At 36.7% G+C, this 19330-nt stretch overlaps 1 protein-coding gene across 4 annotated transcripts in view; it reads left to right on the top strand.

The window, feature by feature from the left end:
* CNMa (CNMamide) overlaps window positions 1–18264 on the top strand; it is a 130187-nt gene extending 111923 nt beyond the window's left edge. For 3 of the 4 annotated variants that reach the window (XM_083121545.1, XM_083121542.1, XM_083121544.1), the window contains exons 2-4: window positions 7487–7668; window positions 13115–13283; window positions 17412–18264. In XM_083121545.1, the coding sequence (XP_082977671.1) occupies window positions 7489–7668; window positions 13115–13283; window positions 17412–17491 (429 nt within the window). In that variant the 5' untranslated portion in view covers window positions 7487–7488 and the 3' untranslated portion in view covers window positions 17492–18264. The remainder of the gene's footprint in view (window positions 1–7486; window positions 7669–13114; window positions 13284–17411) is intronic. The other variant, XM_083121543.1, reaches the window with a different exon arrangement.
* Window positions 18265–19330: the final 1066 nt, after the last annotated feature.

Raw genomic sequence — 19330 nt, 5'->3', positions numbered from 1 at the left:
CCCTTTTCCTTCTTGATGTGCAGTGGGGGGAATAACACATTGTTGGCGTCGAGAAGAGGTTTGTGAGAGACACTTTTTTCTGCAGGTGTGTAACACTCTCTTGGAGGCCAGTGTTTAGTTTTGTAATGCATGTCCTTTGCTCTGCTGTCCCATGGACAGAGGAAACAACAGAATTTCGTGAAACCTGATTACATTCCCTTCAGATCAGCACAGATTTTTTACTGGTGTTTGTCGTAGCAAACACGTGTGAAAATCAAAGCAATGTTTTCATATGTGTCCTTCATTTCACTCGCATAAGCAACTGGCACTGAAGGTTTCTCATTTCCATTATGCAGGAGGACCGCCTTCAAGCTAGTTTTTGACGCATCGATGAACAACCTTCATTCGTCTGATTTATAGTTTTCTCCCAACTCCTGCATTAATCCAGTGACATTGTTTCAGTATACCAGGGACCCATTCATAGAAAAAAGTAAGAAAATTTTAATTGACATTTTCTTAATGTAATACTTGTCCCTGGTTCCAGCAGGTTCCACCCTTGCAGTCTTGAACCCAGCAATTCTGCTTCTTTCTTTGTAAGGTTCAAATCACATACTAAATCATTTAATTCTGGCTGGGTGATAAGATGCGGTGTCTTCCGTGACTCTTGAAAGTTAGGATCATATTCGAGAGAAGATATAGTTTCATCTGAGGAAGTTTCTGTTTCCTCTTCCAAAGACCATTCCAATGGTGGCTTTGGAACAGGTAATGTCTCATCATGTTGCACTGGTCTTATCGCAGAAGGTAAATTTGGATACTGTAGGATATATTTGGACTTTTTTGAGAATCCCGTAACATTAGTTAAACAAAAGTAACAATCAGTAATGTGATCTCGAGGTTCGCGCCATACCATAGGAACAGCAAAGGGCGTGGATAGATGGGTACCATGTAACCACCCTCGTAAATATCGCGAGCATCTACTGCAACATATATGAGGAGCCCACCCTTTATCTTGGTCTCCGATTTTGCGCATCCGAAATATAGCTCGTAACCTTTCTTCACTATTGGTGTCATTGAGTTTCGTTGGAATTTTGTCGTGAAGTCACCACACACATAGCAAAACAGATTGGGTGAATTTACACAGTTACGAGGCACCACTGCACTATTTTCAAATACCACACAAAACAATTGCGATGAAGCACACAACCTAACACACAACCTGCACTTCCAGCAAACAGAACGCAACTGATAAAGACACAGTACAATGCATCACCTTGCCTCTTTAACAAAGACTTTTCTCTACTCTTCTCGGGTAACAAAATAAACAACAATGTTCGCCATTTTTGTTGTTGTTACAATGCTTTCTTCATATTATGCAAGAAAACAGCCACACGTGTTCTCTTGAAGAATCCTTGTATATCATATGGCGAAAAAAAGCTTTGTTATATTTATTTCAATTTCGTGTTATTTCAAAAACTAGACGTGTTGGAGAAAAAAGAACATCATTTTCGTGTTCAGCAAGTTAAAAAACATGGAAATAGGTTGTTTTCCGGTCGCGGCAAATTTCATTGTTCCTCAGTGTTACTAATTACTTTTGTATCAATTGTATGACACTCTGCCCACAAAATGTTTGGCGATTCCCTTGCCAGTATTTCAAACTTATATTTGAGATATCTCTGTAGTTGGGAAATTTCTTTGAGGTTTGTTCCGGAAGAAATGCTGAGACGAGCTATAATGTAGGCACATCAAAGAGATTGAATAGTGACAAGTCGGCTGTATAAAATAAAAGTTAGTCTACTGTGGCGAAATGGGAAGAATGATAGATTCTTCAGTTGGATTCCAAAAATCACAACCAACATTTGCTACGATTACTACTGCAATTTACTGCCAAATCGTCAAAGGTTTCTTGCTGGTCGCTAAGGTCTGTAGACCCAAAGTGTCTCCGGAAGAATCTTTCAACTTACGTTACAATGCGGGTCACAAACACAAAGATGGAAAGTACAATGCAAAGAATAGAACAGAGCGGAACAAGCAAGCACTGGGGATAGAGTACACCTAGAGAAACTGAAGTAATGAGGAGAGGAAGGGGGAAAAAGAGAACGTTGGTGTCGTGGACAAAAACAAAATTGGTTCGACGTCCCACGAAACATCCGTAGCGAAAGATAATGAAGTGTTAGTCTATTGTGGCCGGTAACCAGAAGACAATCAGCTGCTGGATGCCGTCGGTAACGTGCGAGGTTCCAGAATGAACCCGCCGAGGAGGCGATTACGTGGAGATTGTGCAGCGTTAAAAGTTAAACTGCCACGTAATGAGGGTTAGAGAAAGAGTTAGCGGGGCTTTGCTCCTGCATCAGATTCAATTTGCAATGAGCAAGTTACAATTTTTAAAACGAGAAGCCGTGGCATCGTCAAAATTCTGCACACTTCATGAGATTCAACCGGGTCATCTCTTTCCGACAAAACGTTTTATGTCGCCTCGGTGGCTGAGCGTATTAAGTGCATCGACGGTCTCAGGTTCGAATCCTGGCTCTAGCATGGGGTGTTTCTTTTGAGTGTCCCTTCATCGATTTCATCTAGTCATCATTCTCATCATCGTCGCGATTATCCACGAAGGTCGACTCACTAAGTTTCTTTTCACGTCCTCTATATTTCGTTCTTGAAGTTCTTGTAAAATGGCTATAGATTTCTAAAGAATTACTAACGATGACTCAATTAGCACTTCAATATGATTATACAAAATTTTATCTTTGTAATATTTATAACACTTGACCAGGATCTACCTACCGACTGTCGGCCTCACTCCCACCTGCTGAGGTGGGAGATCATCTAACCAGTTATGGTGTGACGTGTGGTCAGCACGACGAGCCTCCAGTCGTTGATGTAGGTTTCCATGATCGTGTTACGCTACTCATTCGTAGCTTCCCAATTTCCTGACGATGGTGGGTGGTCACCGGCCCCATACACAGGCCGAAATCTCATGAGAAAAGTTGTTACTCTTCACCAAGGAGACTCGACCCACGCCCGTCCCGTAGAAGGAGCCCAAAGCATGACGCCTTAGACAGCACGGCTTGTAGTATTTATAGTAACCTAAATTATCACATCTTCATTTTACCAACAACAGATATGTGTCTACTTTTATTGGTCACGGATAGGTGGCCACAATGCCGATTAATGTCAGATCTTGACTCACATTAACAGGCAGACTGACAATAAACATTCCACCACTGCACCAGTTCACAAAATTATATATGTGTAAGCAAATGGTTTGGCTGTTGACATAAAAACGCTAATGAAAAGATCAATCTGAATCTGAAAAGATTTCCTTTTTTCAGAATTGAAACTTTACATGTCTTTCGGTGCACCAAATTGCATATTGAATGATTGATTTGCTTTATTTTACTTCGCTTCTTGTGCCGCTAATTTGCGAAGATGTGTATGAGTGAAAATGATGAATGGACACTTACAAACATCCATGCCCAGACCGGGAATCAAACCCGAGACCGCTGGCGTCCTAGCGCCACAGGGGCCGGCACCAAATTGCATGTGTGTAGCTTTATTTAGCTCCCAGATATCGAAAGTTGTATCGATTGTTTGACTGCCACAAACAGAAAATCAGATCAATATATACGTACCTAAGGTAGATGTTTGAATCCACTGAAAGTTTTGTAATCACTATTAACAAAGCCAAAGAAGAAACGGTACCAAGCGAATTGAATGTGAACCCGATGTAGGATGTTAAGCACCGTTGGGATAGTGGTAACGTCGTCGCCTTGTAATCAAGGAGTCCCGGGTTCGATACGGTGGAGGCACATAGTGGTTCGGATCCCACTTTAAACTGTAGGCCCAGTCCAAATTAGTCTATCTGTGCACAAAAGTGGACTTCAAACAAAATCGATGGTACCGAAACAGGTAGGATTTTAAAGTCCAACGTGTGAACAATTGAATATCATCTTCTTACTTCCGTGTGTGCGTTCTAAATAAAACTGACCAGGAGCAACAGTAAACGACACACAAATAAATTCTAGACCCATTCAAATGCATTCAATGTACGACTTGCTACGGAATTTTTTTTGAGAAATTATTATATTCACTATTTCTGGGTTTTGGAAATCGGACGAATATTACATTTTGAAATGCTCAATGGATCGTTATTGGCAAAATGCCTATTCCTCCCTTTTTTTCTAAAAAAAAATGTGCTATTGATTACTTTTGCAAACTGAAAAAGTTGACTATAACTGACATTGTACAAAATCATTTAGAGTTCCTCCGCCAAACGATTTCATGCCTTGTTTATTATTCAGTTGATGTAAAAAAAAGCTTTGTTGGTATTACGCAATGCGTGGGAATATCACTATATATCTTCCGTCTATGAAATCTTTAAACATTTTTATTATTCAATGAAATAAACACCTTGTAATGGATACACAGTGTCCTGGAGAAAGATATGAACAACATTTTGAATTATTGCACTACTACGATTAACAGGAGTTAAGAGAGAATATTGTACTTAATATGTTGTAATTAAAATATTTTGTAATAAAATGGATTGTAAAACAAATCTTGAAACCTGTCTATCCCGGAACATGATGGTTCCGAGCAAAATTTCCTATACAGGGTTGACTTTAAATACAGTATAGAGCGCGCAGGAAATAATGGAAAGACAGATTTACATTTCGCATTACTTATAATGTAAAGTACTAATGCATGGACGTAGCCTACATGAATAAAAATGCGATACAGTCGCAATAAGCATAGCAGAGATTACAATTATGAAACTACACAACATGTTGGTACACTTTTTACAGTATTTTACAAGAACGTACAGTACGTACTTATGTATCTTTTCCCCACAGCTGCTTCAAAGTTGGTTGACATGTTGTGCTGAAAACACGACCAAGTACATTTACATAGTTCTCTACATCTTTCAAGAGTTGTATCAATTCAGAGTCGTTGCGAGAAGCAGCTAATTCTTGTAGTTCGTTGACATTGAAAAGTGCATGTTTGTAACTGGATATCTTCAACTCGCGTGGCATTTCTTCTTTCCCTCCGTGATCCTCTTCTTACAACATCGTCGTCTTTTTCTTCAATGTGCTGCAGATGTAATGAATCGACAGCTTTCTCTACGTCCTGTCCTGTTGCCAATTCGCTGTCGAAATGTATTATGTCCTCAGCTGCAATTGATAAATTAGCCTGTTTACAAATGTCGGCAATGCAACGTAAGTTCTCCTCGAATTGATCATGTTCTACAGTTGTGTCCTCGCAAGGAAAACCTGCTTTTACGAAGCATTTCTTTACTGTTTCTGGGGTGACTTTCTTCATGCTTGGTGAATCCATTCATCAATTTCATCATATCATCACTCATCCCCATCTTCGCAAATTAGCCAAAAGTTGCACAAAAAGCGAAGTAAAATGGACACTCACAAACATCCATGCCAGGATTCGAACCCGGGACCCCTGGCGTCGTAGCGCGATGTGTATAGAGGGAAAGAGAAAGATTTAAAGATGGAATAAGAGAGGTGAAGAAAGATTGAGATAAAAGTGAAGAATAAAGAAAGAAACAAAGAGAGATAACAAGAAAAATAGAAAGATGACGAAAGAACAGAGGAGAAATAGACAAAGAAAGGTGGAGAAAGAGTGTAAGAGATGAAAGAAAGAAACGGAATCGTAACAGCTATGAGTATTGAAACGCATTCTTTCATATCGACAATGTTACCGATAAGCGAGTGACAACAGAGGCGGCGTGTTCCACTTACAGTATTGCATTGTTTTCTTGCGAGCGAAAAAAAAATAAAGGAAGAAATTTCAGTCTTACTGAGAATAAAAACATCTAATTGGTCTTTAAATGGTGTTCCGTTTTCGCGTTAAGGAGGTCATTTTCAGGTATAAAATCGGTCCGTTCTGGGGACTTTTTGTTCCGTATTTACACGTTTCCTTCTTATAGAGGTTCCGGGACATGCAGTTTTTACTGTATATGAGTTCACCTGTACAACACCAGAAGGTATCATAATTTAATTACAACATAATTATGAAGTCTTAGATTATTAAGTTGGTAATCCTAATGGATGAATTACAATGTTTAGTTTTATTTTTATTTCTAACCTATTAATTTAAAGTAAGTCTCTCTCATATAACTAACTCAATAATTATGAATAATGAATATTAGCCCATATGTGCTGTGCATGTATTTTGTGTACCCAGTGTTGTATAAAGAAGTTAATCTGTTCACAATACTACAGTAACTATATTTCAAAATTCAAATATTAAAGATATAATTTTAGGATGTTTCCTACTCGTTTTTCAATTTCTTTGACATTATATGAATTAAATGTAAATATAATATTTGCATTGTTCTTTTAGTGTTCAGTACGACAATTTACACATTCATATGCTTATTTTGTGTTAGATACAAACAAACGGTCCAAACTTGTTCATTGTTATACTTCCTACTTAACGTGAGAATTGACAGTGTTAAATTTTTAGAGCTTCAAAAAAGGATTCATTTTTAGTATTATTGTTGTCATCTAATGAAGAATTGATTTTCTGCTGCAATTTAAAGTCATGAATGCTATCATTAGATTATCAAAAACTATGGGAACAACAGCACTTGATGATGTTAAGAAACTAAAAAGAAATACAAAGAACCTTTCTAATACGATCAAAATATAGATGAACAAGCTATCAAATACCATTTTTCAACATATGCCGTACTTGAACTTCCGATAACAAACTACATTAAGTGAACACATCATTTGTGTACTCGCAATAGAAATAATACGTACGTACATATTATTATATAATTGGACTACTTTGCCAGCCAATTTTTCTGCAACGCAATTGTATCTACATAATATACTATCTAATGGTTGGCAGTAATGTAATGGCATTGTGAAATAGTTCATGGCAAGAACCTGAACAGTGACGTTACAGCACACGATGCAGATTTTATATCTCCTATTCGGAAATAATGTAAATATTAGGAAGAAAGCAAACCACGTTTCTCACTCGTTCCTTGCGATGTTTTCTAAACACCATGAAATTATTTTCATCTCTGATCTGCTTGCAGTTTTCGTATGTGCAAACAGTATGCAAATAATGTTTGCCGGACTGAATGGCATCTTACATTACAAATGTTTTCTATGAATATATACAGTGGTTGAGGGAGAATTTCAACCTGCATCAGGGTACATCGTTTGCACATCGTCGTATTCTTCTGAGCCTTTCCATATTATATATTTTCTGGAATTTGTAAAATATATAAGGCTACCAAAAGCCTGTAAAAAATATACACCGCTTTTTTATTACCAGAGCTCTAAATTTGCTCTAAATGACTATTTTGTGAACAGGTTCGTAGTGAACTTCGGATATAGCGAACGAATTCTCAAACCGTAAAGGTTCGTTGTTAAGAGGAGTTAACTGTACTTTGAATTGGGTTAATAATGTCCTAAATGTAAAGCAATTTGATATTTATTCAGTGAACCTATTTAAAGATGTCTTCTTTTTCCATTCGCAGACATGCAAATGTCCATTTCATCTATGCACGCCTTCTGGATAATAGTCGCCGCCCTCTTGGGAGCCGAAGTGACGTCAGCGATCGTAGGCTCCGAAGTCATGAAGGAAGGAATTCAAAGAGAGGACTACCCTCAATTAACCGTAGAACAAGGGCAAATAGACTACCTCCCTAAGCTGGAACCGGTAGGTGGTAAAACTATTATACAAAGACGTTCTTGGTATTGTAGTGTACGAAAGATTTATTCAAGAGAACAGAAAAAAACGTTCTCATCCTTTCACTTATCACGGACTACCAGTGCTTATTTTCATATTTAAAGTCCAAATAATCCAAACCTATGATTATAATCAAAGGTTTTTTAAAGTTGCTGATCAATAATTTTTCATATTATACAATACAATTTATTAACAATACTCATCATGGCCGTATATACACACAGAAATTCGTGATTTAAATTAACCGATGTGCTATCTGGTGGGATTTTCAGGAACTACTCTATGTAGGATACGTTGTGTTGAAGTCGTTTAAATCATGGGGAATATGCGAAAGAGTAAGGTCTCCTATTCAGTTTTTCTTCTCTAAATCGTTTTATGGGTCAGAAAAAATGAAAAGTTTTCATGTGTTTCCAATCCGTGGAATCAACGAAATGAAATTTGTAAATATACGAGGGAAAACGTAATTGATTGACAAAAGACTGGCACGTAACACTGTAATTCGGCAAGGAAATTACGAAGAATGCACGAGTCTGCTCACTTTATTTTTAGAGAGATAAATATATATTACCATGAAAGTTAAGTTTTAAATTGAATTTTCTAAATAAAACTTTTTTTTAAAAAAAAAGTCATGAAGCATCTTACTCTATGCATCCATGAATTATGTATGTGTGAAATTTGGAACAGGTGCAAGCCGATTAAGAGAGATGAAAATAGTTTGAGAATGAATTAATGTCAGAAAAAGAAAATGGAAAAATGGACATGTTGCTAATGTTGCTGTATCATTCAGTACTATGTCCTTTTTCAGTGAGGACAGCCTGGTCATGAAATCGTGAATATTATTATTAAACCAACTATTCTCTTTTGAGAAAGAACGTCAACGATATGTTCGCAAATTTCTCCTACCACAGCTTTTCAAGTACAGGTTAATTTCAATTGCTTTATTTTCAAATAATTTCCGAGAACCCCAGTTAAAACATGAGGTGCAGATGATACAGCAGTGCTTTGAAGAACCAGTGCGTATACATTAGTTTCGTCTGCGTTTTCCGTGTTATTTTAGTCTCTCATAACTCATATCGCATTCGCAATATTTAAAAATATCGCGTAATTTAAACGTTTCTTCCATACCAGCCATGACAACACGATGCTATTGCGTGCTGGTGCTACTATGAATGTAAACAAATATTTATCCTACATAGAGCGACCATATTGGAAGCGACACTAGCGCTCAAGTGGTAATTTTAATCGCGAATAGTGGAAGCCCAAAGATAGTTAAATTTTAATGCAAGTAGTTATAAACCGTTAATAATAATATATATTGCATGATGTTAAGTATTACATTTGTAAAAGAGGTTATTATTATTATTATTATTATTATAAGTTTACAATTAATAATATATTTCCTTAAACATTCTTTGTATATATCAATGTGTACCAATTAACAACATTATTATGCTTGTTGCAGGAGTGCATTCATATTTATATTTTTAAACTTTTGAAAATTCTGTCAAAATATCCCTGAATTTTCACTCTTTGAGACTACATACAATTAATTATTGACAACAGTATATTGGTTCCATAGCAAATTTTGAAACATGGTTAGATCATGAAGAAAATAACATAATTATAATTGAGGAATATGTGGTCACCCACTAAATAAACAATACTTTATTTATTCAAAAAATGTAGTAATACAAATAAAATGATTAATTATTGATTTGAATGTGTAATTAACGCAAAATGTTTGTTAAACCAAGGAGAGAGGTTTGGGCCCGTTAACACTCCTCTTACATACGGCCATGATACCTATATTGTTACTTACTTACTTACTTAGTCGATCCTCTTCTACCGTCAGGTGTAGAGGTTTTGCAAAGAGCTCTCCATCCTTCTCGGTCTCTGGCTAACATTTTTGCCCTGTTGGTATCCAATCCTCTTCTCCTCAAAACTTCTTCCATCCAGCCGTCCCAGGTCTGCCTTGGTCTTCCCTTTGGTCTCTTTCCATCTACTTTAGCTTGCCATATCTTTTTAGGTATCCTACCTATATTGTTATGTAATAATAATTATTATTATAATTATTATATTGAACAATGAAAGATTTACTAATATTTTATGTAAATGTTAAGACAATTGATATTATTGTTATTATTATTATTAAATACTATATTAAATTATATTAGTAAACACGATAAAGAATACGTACACGTTTTTATATCTAGCATCACAGTTTCCTCAATAACGACACTGTTTTCCTAGAACCATCACAAGTATAAAATCTCGTAACATTTCTTCAAGACTTCACGGACCCCTTTTGGAGGTCACAGCGACCGCTTGAGGTTCTTGAATCACAGATTAATAACCATTGAACTAAATCTTTAAGTGTTATGTCGAAGTACGTCAAGATCTTGTTTTTTTTATGGAATGATTCCACGGGCCACTGAACAGAACTACGATGTTACTTGACTTTGACAAACGAACAACATTGACAGGCCAGGGGGGTCAGTTTCATTTTTAAAATAGAAAGGAGAAGTGCAAATGGAGAAACTTTATGGTTTCTGGTACTCTGTGCCACTGACCTACTTAACTAACAGCGGAAGCGAAAACACGGGCAAGACCAGAGCAGGGTCGGTAGTTTAGTTCAAGGAGCAAAGGCACGCTATGTCAGAGACTGAGGTTCGAATCCTGGCTTAGCCTGTATTTTCACCAACATTTATTTCGAAAAAGTCCCCCTTTAGTGTTGTTGAAGATAATGAGGTTCCACATTTCCTCAATATCGGCTGTATCCCTCAGGTTTGCTCTCAGGCAGTGACGGAGGATAGGGAGGGAGCGTAAGTGGGCAGTTGCCCCCCTCAAACTTTTTGCCCTTGCACTATGGGCTCTTAATGCTAAGCCTTGTCTGCCAAGAAAAATAACTTGGCACACAATGGCCGCTACTCCTCCCAGGTATCTATCTGTTGATGACAGGCGGGGTGAAACCCGGAGCCGCGATAAATTTGGATAATGGATAATGGATAACATTCTCATTATTACTACATTTCCGGGTCCACCGTCTCTCCCTCTGTCTGTTTCTTTGAATTGTTGTTTTCGTTCCACTGTATGCAAATCTAGGCTAATCGGGACTGGACCTACAGTTTAAAGTGAAATCCGAACCACTGTGCAATGTGCCTCCACCGGGTATCGAACCCAGGATCCCTTGAGGACGTTACCACTACGCCATCGGGGAAGCCTCTCCCTCTCTGCGTCTGTCTATCCACCTCAACTATCAGCAAGTACAATACAATTTCTTTAAAATGAGTAGGCCGCCCTCACACTCCTTACGCAAGCACGCACACGCACGTTACCATCAGATCTCCTTACATGAATCATTAAGACTTTCCACCTCACTAGTGGCAGTCAACATTCTCATGAAAATCACTACGGTTTTTTAGAAACCTAATTGTGCTACATCATTCAAGAGGACGTTCACAATATTTTGAACTTTATGATTATTAAAATTTTCAAGATGCATGCACTGTTTCCCTTCGGATGTTGTTCTGTTCCTATACCCTGTCCCAGCTGGAGCAATCCAACGAAAACAAGGATCTGTGCAAGTAGTGACGCGAGACGGTTCCACCAAAGAACACGTGAGAGGAACAGGATTGCGTGGAGGGGGAGAGGCTGCAGTTACCAACCTTCGAGCAGCGCTCTGCCCACTCAATTTCCTCCCCTTCTCTGACGCTATACACGGCCTTGCTCCAGAGATATATGGGACAGGGTATAGATGTGATTATTCTCTTTCAAGACAGTGTTCTCAATTTTGTCACAGGAAATAATGATCTGAAATTTGATCTGGTGGCACTGCTGGCCAACAAAATTGTACACCAAATACCCTTAACACCACTAGGAAACAGATTTTCGCTCATAAGTGAACCACATGATAACTGAGTCTTTGTACATAATAGCACGATTTAGTTGAAAACATAACTGATTATGAAATTTACGTAGTTCTCGTAAGCATAAAAATCATCCCCTTGACTTCCGGTTTTCCTACCCATGATATTCTCTCATAACCCGAAACCGCTGCTAGTTGTGGTTGTTTAAATAGTGTAAATATTGCGCTATTCCTCAAGAATATAACAAAATCTAAATATATTTTGCTCTGTGTGATCAAACATTCACTATTCTTACTTGTATGGAACACAGGTTCTGCACACACGTCCGTTTTGCGGACTAATTGAAAAAGTTTTCAGTGAATTTGAAACCTTTAGTATAAACAACATATTAAAAAACAAAACTTTTTGGGCGTCTATTCACGGGCACATTTCACTTTTGAATTATCGGCACTTTTTATGACAATGCTATTGTAAAGGGTCATTAACGCGATTTCCATAGATTGTCTCTCATAATTTTACATTCAATTAGCTTTATTTTCTCATAATTAAAGAAACCTATCAAAAACATTATTTCATTTAACACTCCCTTAGTGAATAAAAACACGATTTATTTTTGTTATCAAGCAGTGATTTCCTGACACTTTGATAAGGATATATCATTGTCTTTTCTGAAAAGTTTAACTTCCATATTCCCAAAGTCAGCATTCCAAGTAAGATAAAATAGATTTTCAAATTACACTGAAGCAGGACCCTTGCTAAGGTTTACTATAAAATTGGTAACTTACAATGTTGAGGTAACGGTTGTTCATGTAACGTCCCGATCTGCCATTGTTAGATAATCGCTACGGTTGAGATAAACAAAAACTATTTTCATACATTCATATCTTGTTACACGAAATTGACGAATGTTACACGTATTGCAGAAGAAAAATATGAAATTTGTACAATATTATACCCCTACATAAACACATCCATTACATATACTAAACAGCAGAATTAGTAGAATCGTTTTTTAAAAGACAATGTGTTTCGTGATTGAGATCCTCATCAGTCATCACTTTAGTAAGAAAAGTTTTCAAATTTGTATAAAAATGGCAAACTAGAATGGTTTTCCATGTAAATCTTATGAACTAATAAGTTTTTAGTTGTAATGAAAATTTTGTTATATTCATAAGCTATATTCATATCTCCTTAAACAAAGTAATTTGAGTGGAAATATTTTCAGTACATTGGAAGGTTGTTCCAGTCAAATGTTTTTGGCATACTTTCCAAGACAACAATACAGCTTGTCATATACGATGGCCGATAGCTGCGCAGTCAGAGATTGAAACACTGCTGGAAACAGGCCAGTGCCTTTGAAAGAATTCCTGGTGGGCGTGCTTTCGCCAGAAGCAGCTTCACTATAAGCGAAGCCTATTGGCTTTCGCAGTCACGTGACTCTCCGCTGTGTGCTGCGCATGCGACTTCATCGGCCATCATATATGGCGAGCTGTATAACCATACAGCTGAAAAGATAAATTACATAATGCTTATCAACTTTATCATTGCAGCAGGACAGAGAAAGCAAACTACGGGAAATGTCGAATTTGTATCAGATGTTGCAAGACGTGGCGTCGCAGAGGGACATGGAGTACAGGCTCCCCCAGGGCCCCGTCTTCAGCCCCGATGACTACAGAGACCCCGAAGACGACGGAACGGCCAAGGGAAAGAGAGGAAGCTGTGAGTTTAATTTAAATAAACTTTAAAATTAATGCCAGTTCAATCGCTGCAATACTGTGTATATTGCAAGCACTATCAGAGGATGAGAAATTATATTAATACTACAGGGAAAGAGGCATAAATCTACTAATATTCGTCCCGTCAGACATCCAACCGCAGAATCAATGCTGTTAGATGTTTCAAACTCATACAGTATGTACGTATTCTGAGTCTGACGCATTTGACATTAATTTTACAAAACCGTTACAGTGATATGTAGACGCTCATTAATAATGTACAAAAAATATTAATATTTTATAAGTACTTTATGAGTAACAATGAATATATTGAAAGATACTTGTGAAAGAGGGATTACTCATGCGATGAAACGATAACACTGTTGTAATCTCGGATTACATATCTGCACGTATCCTATTCTTTAAAGAATATGCAATGTTAAAGAAATCAACAAATCTTGCCTATATCAACAAAACTATTTAGCCGGCCCCTGTGGTGGAGTGGTTAGCACATCGCGCTACGACGCCAGGGCTCCCGGGTTCGAATCCCGGCATGGACATGGATGTTTGCGAGTGTCCATTTGTCAATTTCATCATATCATCACTCATAAGTGGCACAAAAAGTGAAGTAAAATAAAGCAAAATCAATGAAACAAAGGTATTTTTAAAAATTGAAAGAAAGAAATGAAAAACTTATTTTTTTATTTTAAAAAGTATAAAAATAGTTAAATTTTATGCTGAACACGAACTAGCGTGATAGATTTTCATTAACTGCTATTTTGTGGAAATCATTAAAACATAACAAGGGATATAATAGTTTCATTTTGTACCGCCATTGAGTAAAAGGGGAGAGAAAAGGATATAGCAAAATCACTGATTACACTGGGGATCACAGTTTTTGACACATGAAACATATATTGTGTTCCTAATGTAAAATGTTACGTTGAATTCAAATACACCCACAGTTTGTTTTCAATGGCATTTTTTAAGTTTTTTTTTTAATTTTTGGTATTTTTTCTGTAATGATTTTGAACAGAAGGTAGGCACAAACAATTTAACCTTTACGAAAGCACAATGACGCACGCAGGATTTTACTTCAGGAGTGAGCTATATCACATTGAGGGAGGGGGGGAGGCGAATCTCGTATTTGATGGGACTTCATTGGAAATGAAATGGTTCGGCTTGAACCACGAGATCACTCATCGGACTGATATTTATGTATGGCGAAGAAAAAAAGAAATAAGTAATAAATGCAAATACACAGTAAAGTTCCAAAATTTACCATCTGCTATGAGGCTAGTACCTTACAGTGATAATTTAACCCCTGTACCACATCCCCTTACACATCATACTGTAGAAGATGAATGGGAACATGAGGCAGCTTCCGAAGTTCAAAATGAGAAGCAAGATCATTCTACTTTAGAAGCCTCTTCCTGTGAACCTCATCTGTTAACACAAGCTGCAATTTCTTGTTCGGATTTTGAAAGAAACAGGCATAATTGTTGAGGGCTGAAAGGTTGGAATCTTCTTCAGAAAAACACCAAAGTGTGTCCGACAGGAAGAGTTTGAAGATTTGTATTCTAAAGAAAACTATTTAGTCTATTGTAATAATATTTGCGCTGTGATGGATTTACCTGATAATGAACATGAAACAATATAGTGGAGACTGTTCATTGATTCCTCGAAAACTAGTTTGAAGGCTGTCTTTTGTACACAATGGGAATAAATTTACTTCTGTGCCGTTAGTTTGTGCAACTAACATGAAACATATGAAGATATGAAAATGCTGTTAGAAAAAAAAATAGTATGACAAGTATTGTTGGATCATATGTTGCGATTTAAAAGTGATTGCCTTGTTAAACGGTTTGCAGCTAGGCTATTCTAAATTTTGCTGTTTCTTGTGCGAATGGGACTGCAGGGACATTCAATTCAATTCAATTCAATGGTCTTTATTCTCGGGCGAGGTTCAGCAAATGCTGATCTACCACCTAACCCGACAAAGAAAAATGTAGCAAAGTACCTAGGTACATTATTATACATGAAGATTATAAGACACATAAGTAAAATAACATAAAATAAACTATAAAAAAACTACTACTACACAAAGAAAATCACAAAAAGAAAACAGATGACAAAATATATACAGTGCGTGTGTGCTAATAAATGAAAAGATAATAATATACATGTATTATTACTTAGTTTCGGTCCAGTTCTTTCAATAATTCACAGGAAACAGTTTTTAATCATATGTGGTCTTACTTTGCTTCTGATCATCAATCAGTGAATCATATACCTACTGCCCTACGAAAGTGTTTGTAGTTCAGTTGTTTTATTTCGTTCGGGAGTGCATTCCACATTTTAGGTGGCACTTAACTGAATGAAGATTGCGAAACGGAAGTTCTGCAGCGAGATATATGGAGATTAGCGGCGCTTCTGGTTATCACAAGAAAGAATGGCAAAAACGTGAATCACATACGCCTGAACAGAAGAATGTTGTGCATCCCTCACTAGTCAACTCTGATATGATTCTTCTTCCTCCACTTTATATCAAGTTAGGGCCTTTCAAAAACTTTGTTAAGGCGATGGACAAAAATGCTGCTGAGTTTCATTATTTGAAGGAAACATTTTCTCGTGTTAGTGACGCTAAAAGCAAGGAAGGCATTTTTGTGCACTTCCAAATTAGAGCTTTGATAAGGGATAAAAAAATCGAAGGTCTGTTTAGCGAAGATGAAAGATCAGCGTGGAGTTTATTTAAAAGAGTTGTGGAGCTACAAAGAGGTTTTAGGAAATCGTAAAGCTCGAACTACCGTGAGATTGTGGGTGAACTGCAACAGTCATACAAAGATATGGGGTGTAATATGTCCCTCAAAATGCATTTCTTGGAATCTCTTCTGGATTTCTTCCCTGACAATCTTGGTACCGTCAATAACGAACAGGGCGACAGTTTCCAGTTCCTCTGTCATGGAAAAGAGGTGCCAAGGACAGTGGAATACAAGAATTCTTGCTAATTACTGTTGGATGCTGAAGAGGGATGTCGAGTTGCAAAATACAGAAGGAAATCAACAACTCTCACATTTTAGTTAAGTTGAATAGTGTCATGTACAGTCACTGACCCTGCCGGCTTGTAACGATTCCATTGAAAGTCAATGTATTCATTACAAGCCAGCAGTGTCCGTGACTGTACGTATGTCAAGATACACAGAACTATTTCACACTTAACCTGGATGCCACAAAAAAAATGCAGCTGATGGAGAAAAACTACTTATATATTTGAATTCAGTGTGAAAAGTTCTATTGGAATCAGGTGCGCCAGAAAAAAGTTCAATTTTGTACCCCAGTGTTATGAACAAGAATAAATTAATATGAGAAAGATGCTCTCATCTTGTTTGAACATTAAAAGTTTGAACTTTACCTCAACGTGTTCGTAAAGCATGTTTTAAATCGCTTTTGTGGTCTTCAACAGACGATCTCGCTTGTTTATGTACAGTCACGGACACTTCAAGTGGCCCTGGTTCACTTCACTGAAACACACAAGTCAATAAACCATTTCAGGTATAAGTACCTTAATCGACTTAAGTGCTTATCCCATCATAACTTGAACAAAAAAATATATGGTTGAATATGATAATTTCATATTTACACCATTTTAACTGAATACTGACTAATATTGTTAAGAAAAATGTTAAGAAATATGATTTGTAAATTCCATATCTGCAAAAAACAGAAGATTGCATTTTCTGACTTAAGTGCTTTTTTCAGTTCACACTAGAAATTATAGAACAAGGAATCGGCTTAATTTAAGCAACTGTAAAGTAACTGTTGAACTGGTTGATTGATTTGGTATTTTAAGTCCATTTCATGCACAGTAAGGCTCATCGGAACTGGACCTACAGTTTAAAGTGGGATCCGAACCACTATGTGCCTTCACCGGGTATCGACCATCATCTTGATTACAAAAGTAATTGTTGAAAACGTTACATCTATTGCAATGAACTAATTATGTTACAATAACAGTTGCTTAATTGGAAAAGTAAATACTTAGTTAGAATTGTTCAAAAAGTAACTGTTACTTGAAATTTCGTTACTAGTAACTTCCAAACACTGATTATTGTAATCTTATATTTCGTTTCAGATATGTCTCTGTGCCACTTCAAGATCTGCAATATGGGTCGAAAACGGAATCTACGCTTCAACCCCCTCCTCAGACTGTGAACGCGCTCACCCTGAACGTTGTTTTCCCAACCCGATCTCTGCAATCAAGAGTCGACATCAATGAAACAGTGAAGCATTTGAAATAACTGTACAAGAAGAAATTAAAAAGCCTTCCTTATAAATTCTATTATGCAGCAACTTGCATCTGATTACTGGCATAAAATATGTTGAAAGCTTAATATGTCGACTCTTTCCTTCGTTGATTATGATGAAAAAAGAATCATAGGTATTATTAATTTATTAATGATGAAAGCTTTTTATGAAGGTCTGGCATGATAGTGAATCACTTCCTTTTAATTTGTTCGTTTAGTTTAATTTAATATGTGGATAACTTCGTAGGAGTTTATCTGTGATTGCATCTTTACCTCATGTGTTTGCTTGTTTTAGTGTTAAACTAAATACTTTTTGTTTCCGAAAGCATCAAATTCAGAATGTACCATATACATTAGGTGTGCAAATCTTCAACCTATGTAACATTTCAATAACGATGGCGCCACAATAAATCTTACGTGTTTCAATTGTTTAAAATATTTTGTGGTGTTTACTAACTAAGCTATTTAACCATAACACAACTACATGGTACTTTTTCTTCATTAATGTAGTATTTTTGTTTTACTGCTTGAAATGTGTTCCTGTAGGTGCTTATTACTTTGTGGCATACCCTCCGTTTTACGAGATAAAATTACTTCAAACGTCTTTAAGAAAGTTCTTTAATTTTAGAAGTAATCTATATCGAAATGTAAAGTATTACCTTGCACTAGTTCATGCTTTTTTCATAAAGGCAAACAATAAATAATAACAATTTCTCAGACGATACAAAGCAGCCCATAATCTTGCATTCTGTGATCGATTCATTTTGATATTTCTCATTGAGCTATAATTTGTCACATTGTGCCCCCTCATATCTTTGTTTATTTATGGTAATTTATGCTACTGATGTGTCTTAGTTTCGTTTCGTGTTTATTTAAAAACTGTATTGTGAAGGAGATACCTATTTTCATAACTCTCCTCGTTAGCTATCACAGCAGACCTTATTCTGTTGCAAGTACGTGATTCTTCAACGTGGTACGAATTGTTTTTTTTTTCTTGTGTGAATGAGTGTGCGAGTAAGATATACAGAGACATGCATATCGTCAAAATATTTGCTGTCTCAATCTGTCCGACTATATATATTACACCTTTGTCCAGAATTATGAAATTACAATAATAAATATTATTATATGTTCAAAAGCATTAACATTTTATTTTCTTTAACTAGAAAAAAAAATCAATGTCACTCAACCTACTCTCTGAGGTATATAAGTAATTCTACCAAGGGCATGGCGATACGGAAGGAGGTTAGAGGTTCACCCCCAGATGTAACTTTGAACTTTATCTTTTCTTCATCTCTCCCTCCTCCTCCTCCTCTCTCTCTTAGCTTCCTTCTTTCCTCAAAGTTGAAGGAGAGAGAGAGAGACAGATATATATATATATATATATATATATATATAGAGAGAGAGAGAGAGAGAGAGAGAGAGAGATATATACAGGGTGTCCAAAAAGTCACGCAACCGAGATTTTGAACGTACGCAACTTTGGTACAAACAAAAGCATATTCATAGAAAAAAGTATGTTTTTCTTTTCGGAATTATAGGGTGTACTTTAGCCTGACAAGTTAAGTCTCGATATGCGCAGATCGCTGCGGAGCACTTCCAATTACGTCATGATACCCACCACTCTTCTCCGTACTGGTCTGGCCTTGAGAGTACGAGTGGTGCCAACTCAGCAAAATTAAGCTAAAACAAATATGACAAACAATTTTTACTGTGTGGATTTACGGTGCCGGCTCATATCAGTTTA

Source organism: Lepisma saccharinum, chromosome 4 (genome assembly GCF_977018435.1).
Source record: "Lepisma saccharinum chromosome 4, izLepSacc3.1, whole genome shotgun sequence".
NCBI classification, from domain to species: Eukaryota; Metazoa; Arthropoda; class Insecta; order Zygentoma; family Lepismatidae; genus Lepisma; species Lepisma saccharinum.
The sequence above is the reverse complement of the archived record's forward strand: the minus strand, read 5'-3'. Positions and strand labels throughout refer to the sequence as shown.